The sequence below is a fragment of the Ixodes scapularis genome, unplaced genomic scaffold, assembly GCF_016920785.2.
Source record: "Ixodes scapularis isolate PalLabHiFi unplaced genomic scaffold, ASM1692078v2 PGA_scaffold0__279_contigs__length_252992795, whole genome shotgun sequence".
NCBI classification, from domain to species: domain Eukaryota; kingdom Metazoa; phylum Arthropoda; class Arachnida; order Ixodida; family Ixodidae; genus Ixodes; species Ixodes scapularis.
Genome location: NW_024609835.1, coordinates 4,954,858 through 4,963,468, shown reverse-complemented (window position 1 = coordinate 4,963,468; position 8,611 = coordinate 4,954,858). Strand labels below are relative to the sequence as shown.

The following is an 8,611-nucleotide window of genomic DNA, read 5'->3' as shown; positions in this document are numbered from 1 at the left end:
TTGATAAAAGATCGTAAACATTTTTTTAATACCCATGACGTAATTATTGTGCGAATAAACGTACAAGGCAGGAAACTTTAGGACTCAATCTTCATGTCACATTAAAAATAATGAGAGGTTTAATTATGTGCATCTTAAAGTGATTTAACCTTTTTTCCTAATTTCGTAACAGTTCTAAAATGACGACGCAATCAGTATACTCGCGAAAAACTTTCTGTGACATTTTAGAAGATTGAAAGGACGTGTAGGCACAGCTCTGATGGGAGCTCCAGACTTGCGAGCGCACGGGCGCCCATAGTTTCGACTGCATAGCCACAGAAAGTTATCCGCCAGTATTACATCGTATATCCCTGAAATATATGTGAATGTGTCTGAACCGGTACGTGCGCTGATATATCTATAGATAAAGAGTGACACTAGCTTAAGCAAATAAATCCTGCGGACAGAAATTAACAAAACATCACGTAAGATCGGTGGTTAGTGAAAAAACACATAGAAACGAAGAACCAGTCGAAGAGCGGCTACGGGCAGGATATCACAGATTCGAGCAAGCTGTCCGTGAGCGTCCCTACCGTCGTCTTGATTCCGCGTGTCAGCACGCGGAAAGGAAGGAACTCGGTGAATTCGTCCAGGGAAGATGTGACCACGTCCACCAGCGGACATACGAGGGATCGGACAAGATTCAGCTGAATGTCTTCGGGGGCCCCGGAGAGGATACAGCTGAGGGCCCTTACCAGCTCACGCACGACAGGGTCGGTGACGGGCGTTCCTTCGGCGCAGAACAAAAGCGTCCTGTTCATACAGTGGCCGACGTTGAAGCCGCTGGGAAGACCGACCTGCAGAGGTCGGCCGCATGTAGTGTTTCTGGCGTTGGTGTTACCGCAGTTGAAAATCGGGAGTCCCAGCGGTCGACAGAGGATCTCGGACAAGGCCCTGACGTCGAAAGAAAGCCCCAGTCTTTCGAGGACGACTTCAAGGAGGTCAAGGACGCTGTCAAGCACTTGTACTGGGTCGCCTACTTGAGGCAGGATCTCAAGAACGCAACGAGTGATGGTTTGGAGGTCTAGCAGGAGGCCATCCGACGTGTCTGGACACGTCACGAGTGTTTTCCCGAGACAGGACCCCAAGTCGAGAACGTTCGGTAGAGTAACGTTGATGCATTCTGCGTTGGCAGTCCGTAAGGCCAGGAACCCCGAACAGGAAACGAAAAGGACAACCTTTAGCAAACCCATGATTTCCGCGAAAGTCGCGAACTTCAAGGCGCGCTCGCTTGGCGTGCCAGGCTGCCGCTATGCTCTTACGGCTGCCTCGGATTCTTGGCTGGTGATCCTACTTTGCGATGTATCGTTGAATTACTTTTTTGAAGTTTAAAATTCTAAACTGCGAGCGCGGCTTCGAAGCTGGATTCCGTGCTGTTGGGCAGGTCTGACTGAGCAGTTATGAAGAGCTGCTTTTAAAAGTTCTAGCTATTACCTGTAAAGTGTAGAGGGCGCGGAAGGGGAGTCAGACATTGACGGGTTCTTTCGGTGAATAATTCCATTGTCAATAGTTATGGGGCAGCAGTGACATCATACACGCGTCCTCTGGAATGTCTATTGTGTCCGGAGGAAACATTGGGGACGCCCTGTGCAATAACAGGATGGAAAGTTTCTCGACTTTGTGCGATCAAGTGACGGAGTTTGAACACTTCCTGCTCATTGGATACCCCTCTGTTTCTTGTTTGACGAGTTTGTTTGCACTTTGTCATCGGTGTCATTGCGTTCCATGTATTTTACGTCTCACTTGGTACGTCTCACTCGAAGACACGTCCTTGTTGATATTTTAACTGCTTGAGCATTGATGACAGTTCTGCTGTCACTTTCGGACCCGGGGTTGTTTGTGCGAAATTTTTAGTGTAGTTCTGACGCTCGGCTGAAAGAAAATAGATATGACAGACGTTCATCTTTTTGTGCCTTTTTGCTTTGACTGCGGAGGTAAGTTTTTTTCACCCCAGTATGGGGTAGTTTCAGGATAATGTTCATTTCCTCCAGCCAGCCTGCGCTTTTACTGTCACTTAGTTGGAAATGAGGATTCAACGTTTCTGTCCATCTCGGAACTCAGCCAACATGTTGTTAGAAAAACTGGGAGCTTGGAGTAAGCCACAGTTGTCGATGTTTTATCTAATCTGAAATACCAGGTTGCATTGACACCATATGCCTAATTCCTGTCAAGTGCCATTATCATGGCACTCGTAGCCTCATATTGGGTTGATTTTGTCATCTTTCTTTGGCAGATTGGGCTCGTCTACAGCCAACTCGATTTCCTTATACACTTGGGCAAAGTTTTTCTCCCAAATGCAATGAGTTGTTTCTGTTCTGATTCGATGACAAAAATAAATAAAAGACCAACTCGAGGTCGTGGAAAATAAAGTAGCAGCAAGGAGGTCGCAAGAGACGTCCATGTATAAAGTATACGAATATATTTTAACTAATATTTTGTGTTTTCGGGCTTAATTTTTTCCTTAAATTCAGGGCCGTAGTTTCGGCGTTTATTCTTCTTATATATTCGATGCTCCACTTCGGCGCCGGACAAAAGAGCGACGTTTATCGGGGATCACATTGAAGAAAACAAGACACGGGCATGAGGTCCCCTATCCTAAGAAAGATTCACGCATGCACGTAACACGAATAATTCGAAAATGTCCCGATACCATTAACACAAGGAAACAGGACAATAGGTGTGATTTTTCAAGAATGAAGCAGCCTTGCAGACAGTTCAATGCGGGCTGGGTTCCGGCGGAACGCAGTTCCCCGCTGTAGTTAAAGAGTTCTTTCCGTGAACCTTGGTTTGTTAATAAAGTGCATTCCCTCTCTCTTATTTAAGAACAGCTCGCTTTTTGTATACCCCCGGTTTTAATGAAACCGGCTAGGGGGTTATTTTGGGTGGTAATTCGTATATACCGAAAACACAAAACCTAAAATGAAATCCGTTTAGGTGGTCATCAAATATTTCAGTCACAATATCATCATGCGGTCATCGCATCAAGATCCACTGCGGTTTACGCAGACCAAACCCGAGCTCAGCGTCGTCGTCTGTGGCTCCCCTGATCGCGTTTTTAAGTTACCTTTCTGCACGGCACTTGGAGAGCCAATCTGCGATGTAGTTAGATGGGGGCATCCGGGGTCATGGCAAAGTTTTGATCTATAAACCAGAAAAATACATAAGGTGGCATGTGGCAAGCCACATAGAAATTGTTTCGCAATATGTTACATCGCTGTTCTAGTATCTAAACACTTTACTTCTGCTTGTCGTCGGCTCGGCAACTTCATTAGAGATCAGTAAGTGACGATCAAGAAGCCCATATGAAACAATATGCTGGACGAAGGAATATTGCTGTCAAAGCGAAGATACAGGCGGAGTTGTAGAGGGTTGGGACAGAAGTGCACAACCACCAACACGAATCCCCAAACGCAGCTCAGTTTCATTCCCCAACACAGTGGCCTTAAATTATCGTATGTATTCTGTGGAGTGAAACATCACTGTTTGGAGGTTCGCTTTTGTGAATATTTTCGTCCAAACACATGAGGACTAAAAGGTCTCCGTATTACGTTGCATTTAAGTAAAATGAAATCATTAAAATACCTTGAAAATATGAACCGATATTATCACGAGAAGGAAGATGAGCCGTTCTTATATTGCACGTTTTGTCCAGCGTCACAACCTAGTTCGCAGCAGGGTTTTGATTTTGAAGGATATTTCATCTAGTTAGAAATGCAAACTAAAAGAAAAAAGAAAACAAAAAGTCGTCGAGTGGCAAGTGTAGTTTGCGAAGAGTAATTTTTTCGCTAAGTTTTCACTCAGCTGTGGTCATATAGTGTTGTTTATATTTCTAAACTAGGGCTGATTTGTTCTTCTTACAACGTGTGTTCTCCATTTCGGATAAGGCGTACACAATTTTCTCTAAACGATTTTTTATTATTTTAATTTTAAATAACGAATAGAAAGCCGCAGTAAGAAGACGACAATAAGGCGGATATTCACAATCATGTCTTGGATGTTTTTATGCGTGCCCTAAAATGGTCCATCAATGTGACTACGGTCAGGGGTTAAGAAGCTCCGAAAACACATTTTTAACAAGAGTTCTTTCCTGCGTACTTTGTCGATGAGGATGATATGTTAGGCGCGCACGCCGTAATTAACAGGAGGGCGCGGATCCTACCAAAGTGGTCGTCAATTGTTGCACCGTTCTCGTGATTCCTCGGGTAAGAAAGCGAAAGGGCAGGAACTCGGTGAACTCGTCAAGCGACGAAGTGACCACGTTCACAAGAGGGCACACCAAGGATCGAGCCAGGTCCAGCTGAAGCCCTTCGGGTGCCGCAGAAAGGATGCAGCCAAGAGACCTGACGAGTTCGTTCAGGATGGGCTCGGTGATGGTCGAGCCCTCAGCGCAGAACAGAAGCGTCGTGTTGAGGCAGTGGCCGATGTTGAAAACGCTAGGCAGGCTGATATCGATAGGTGTCTCGCATGTGATGTTGCCAGGACTGATGGCGCCACAGTTGAAAACTGGGAGTCCCAACGGTTCACAGAGGATCTTCGAAAGGGCGCCGATGTCAGGCGACAGTCCCAACCTTGCGACGACAGCTTCGAGCAGGCCAACGAGGTTATGCAGTACCGATACGGGGTTGCCAACTTGAGGCAGGATCTGGAGGACGCAGCGGAGGATCCTAGCGAGGTCCACCAAGAGGCCATCGGACGTGTCCGGGCACGTGACGAGAGTTGGGCCGAGGCAGGATCCCAAGTTGAGGACGTTGGGTAAGGTTACGTTGATGCACTTTGCGTTAGCAGACGGCGAAATCAGGAGACCTGCTCCTAGAATAAGAAGGCAAATTTTGATGGGGCCCATGGTTCACGATGATGTCCCGTTTTACGAGATACTACCAGAATTGAGGAATTTCGATTCCGTCTTAGAAACTGCGGTACCCACTGTCAGAATGACTCGATTAGGGAATTTCAGTAATTATATGATGAGTTTAGAATCTGTGAGCTTGACTTGGAGGCGAGTGAGGCGTCTGACTGAATGTCACGAAAAGGAACCCTTTTAAAGGTCTGCTTTCCTATGCAGTAGAATGCGCAGAAAAACAACGTGGCATTGACGTGGGGCATACGTCAAAGGATACTGTCACCACCAGTGACACTTCAGATTTGACGCTTGTATTTTGAAGCGTGTTTTGTGACAAAAACAACCAAAAAGACTGTCGTCACCGGAAGGGCTGTCCTCAGCCTCGGTGGTTTGGGTCAGACATTCTAGCTTTTAATATTTTCGTATTGTTAGACATCCGCAATATTGTCACGCTTTTTCCCCTCCTTTTTCGTACAAGCTAGTTTTACGTTGTGCACATGGAATTCATTATAAAAGTGTTGTTTCACACAAACTGTTCTAACTTACGCGGGGATTCTTCTGTGAGCAACCGACAGGCGTTTGCTGTTACTTGGCCGTTTTTGGATGCAGTATACACCAACACACTATTTACAAACAAGTCCGCGTTCGCGCACACCAAGTGTGGTGGGTCCCGCGTGTGCGCAGAAAATAGAGCCGGGAGGAGTATCCGCGCATGCACAGTGCCGTGACGTCAGATAGTTGTGTTGGTTTATAGCTCTAAGTCTGAGAACACACAGTATCCTAAAGCTGTCTGCATTGAGTGTGGTTTCTCGTTAATTATCGCTGCAATAAGATAATGACGCGAAATTCGTCACCCGGATCACGTTCACTGGTCTACTGCCAGCCACGACACTAAAAATGGCATCCAATTTCAGAAGGAAACAGCTCAACAGTCCCCACAATGGAACAAAGGACGGGTGGTTCGCGTCCATCAGACAAGTTAAGGCAGGAAAAAGCAAGTCAAGCGAAAATGCCAGCAACCAAGTGAAATGCACATCACCAAAGGAATGAATAGAAGGATGTCGATGAAGCGGAAACCTCGAAAAACATATTGCCAAAGGAATGAATACGAGTGTGCCGATGAAACGGAAACCTCTAAAAGTTGACACCGAGTACATTCAAGGTTGAGGGAAGCCCCGCAGTCGCTGACCTTGGGGGTTCCCGACCTTGTTGCTGGCTCGGAACAAGATGAGTGAGGGTCGCGAAGCCAGTGCATAGGGCGTGACATGGTATTTTCGAATGTTCTCAAATGCATCACCGTAGCGTGCGAATTCTGCGAGCATTGTCGTACTGGTATAGGAGGAAAACATGTTCAATTTAATGTCAAAGTAACAATGTCCGTTACCTTCGTTGACGCATATCAATCGGAATGTAATTCGGTTATCATTCAGTAGAAGCTGGAGTTGTATGCTTCTAATCAATTAGTGGTGCCAATAAATTGTCGCGAGTGATACCTAAAAGTGATTAATATGCTAATATCTAACCTCACACGAAGATATATTTTTAAATTGTGGTATAGCGTCAGCCGGTATGACATTATTATTTTATTTAAAGAAGGGCGCACTTTCAGGTTACAGATTGTCAAGTACTGAAAAACAATGTAGTTTTTTAGAATAACTGCAATAACGGCAGTAGCAGATATAAAATCAAAACAAAACAAATAAAAGGAATGGATGGTATTTCAGCAGTTATTTTATTAAACTTTTTTTTTCATTAATACACAATCAGTAGAAAGGGCTATTCAGCAGAAGGAAAGCCGGTACAGGCATAACATTGCGCAAAAAGAATTACAAAGAAGGAGCGATTTCGCAAGCTGTACAGTTGTTGACTTTTTTGTTGTTTTTATTTTTAAGTGTCACATCGGAGAACAATTTCGTGTCGGAGAGAAATAATTTTCTATATTCGTTGAGAAATCGGGTTTATAGACATTTTACGTGTACCCTCGTCCTCAGCCACCTAGTAGGCGTATCCGTTATGGGCGACCACAAAATAAGGCAGTGATGTCTCGTTAATACGGGCACTTCCGTTCCCCCACAAAAAATCGTCCATAATTTGAGTTATCCGTAATAACGAGACAAAAATGCGTGAATTGTTTTTTAGTTTCTTCCCGAAAGTGGTGTCCACACAGCGGGGCATCCATAGTTATGGGGTCCATATTGACGAGACACTATTGTAAAACGTGATAATGTGGATGCTTGGGCTGGTTGGTCATTCATGCTTGGGTGGAACAGCGCGGGTATACAGTCACACCTACAGCCTACAGGCATACAAGGAGAAAACAGACTCGCAGCGCTGACTAACAACTCAGTGATATATTTCTTCTTCCTCAAAATGTCATATTCTCCTTCGCCGTTAAAGAGGACATTTACAACTTTTTAAACACCAGGAACCAAATATCCAAGGAAACATAAATAAATAAATAAATAAATAAATAAATAAATGACAACAAAAAATAAAAGTAAAAATAAATAAAAAAGAAATTAAAAAGTTAATAATATTTTACACTACTATAATTTTTTAAAGTAAAAAATAACTTAAAAATTTAAAAATAAAAATAAGAAAAATAAAAAATAGCTTAAAAATTTAAACATAAAAATAATAAATATAAAAAAATAAAATTAGAAAAAAATATAAAGATTAAACGAAATATTCCCCATCACTAAACGTTTCCACCTGTATATAGTGAGTAAAAAAAAGTCGAGCCAAAATGAGAATGTATGACGGTTACGCTCATATCCTAAATGCCTTCTATTGGCGTGGCGATGGCAAAAACAGTGTTTTCGCCCATACTGGAAGTGACGACGATTCAAGATGGCGGCGCCCTCCGTTTCACTATGGTGCCTGGAACGCGTCTCCGACGGGTGTGTTTACCGCGTCCAAAAAAGTGGTCCCTCGATTTCCGCCTGATGACGTCCTACAAGTGTCATGCAGTCGCCGGTCGCGATCCTGGCGGTGTCCAAGCAGGGGTGCTGGATGTTGCAGACGCCTGTTCTGCTGCAAGTCGCTTTCCAGTGCGGCAGTCCACGGAAGCTACGGCAGCCGGAAGTTGGGACGCCTGGGGCGCCGCGCCGACGGCGGCACTCGCCTTCGCTCGTGCTTTTCGCCAGCATTTCTATGACCAACTGCCAAGATCGCGACATTCACCAGCATGACACTCCGGCTTCCGTGACGTCATTGGTTGCCGCTTGCGGACCACTTTGGATGTATGGACAAGATAAGATGCTGAACTCACCAGGCTTAGACGCGCTTCAGGAACCATAGTTTTACTTCCGACCGCGGTCGATGTTCCGATGGACCTAATCAAACAGCTCTAAAAGATCATTGTCACTGCGTTCTTCGTCCTTTTTGCATTTGTTAACATTGACTACTAAACCAATCACGCACAATAAAAACGCCATGATTCTGCGCTTTTCTGTAGCGTGAGCTGCACTGGCCGAAGTTGAGCAGTTTCGCGTGGCTCGCATAATGAGCCGTGCTCCGTGCTGCGCATGCGCGAGGAGCAGTGACGTCACACGGCGCACAGCTCGCGCGCCGGAGCCGCCGCCGCTGTGCGCTCCGCCGCCGCTGCGCCCGCCTCGCCGGTCTGCGCATTCCAGAGGAGTGACGTCATAGCCGCGGCAGACGGACTGGCGCCGCCGCGTGCCCAGCTGTGCGCCTCCGTTGAGCAGTAGCCAAGTCTGACGCTGCACCAAG

The 8,611-nt window shown here is 45.4% G+C and overlaps 2 protein-coding genes across 2 annotated transcripts; both read right to left on the bottom strand.

Annotated features, from left to right (window-relative positions):
- On the bottom strand, nucleotides 1-2,423 carry LOC8053060. The gene has a single exon (XM_002434372.5). The coding sequence runs from the start codon at nucleotides 1,230-1,232 to the stop codon at nucleotides 522-524; it is 711 nt and encodes a 236-aa protein (XP_002434417.3). The 5' UTR covers nucleotides 1,233-2,423; the 3' UTR covers nucleotides 1-521.
- A 1,601-nt stretch (nucleotides 2,424-4,024) lies between these two features.
- LOC8053061 lies at nucleotides 4,025-5,075 on the bottom strand. The gene has a single exon (XM_002434373.5). It carries the CDS (start codon nucleotides 4,880-4,882, stop codon nucleotides 4,175-4,177), a length of 708 nt encoding a protein of 235 aa, XP_002434418.3. The 5' UTR covers nucleotides 4,883-5,075; the 3' UTR covers nucleotides 4,025-4,174.
- Nucleotides 5,076-8,611: the final 3,536 nt, after the last annotated feature.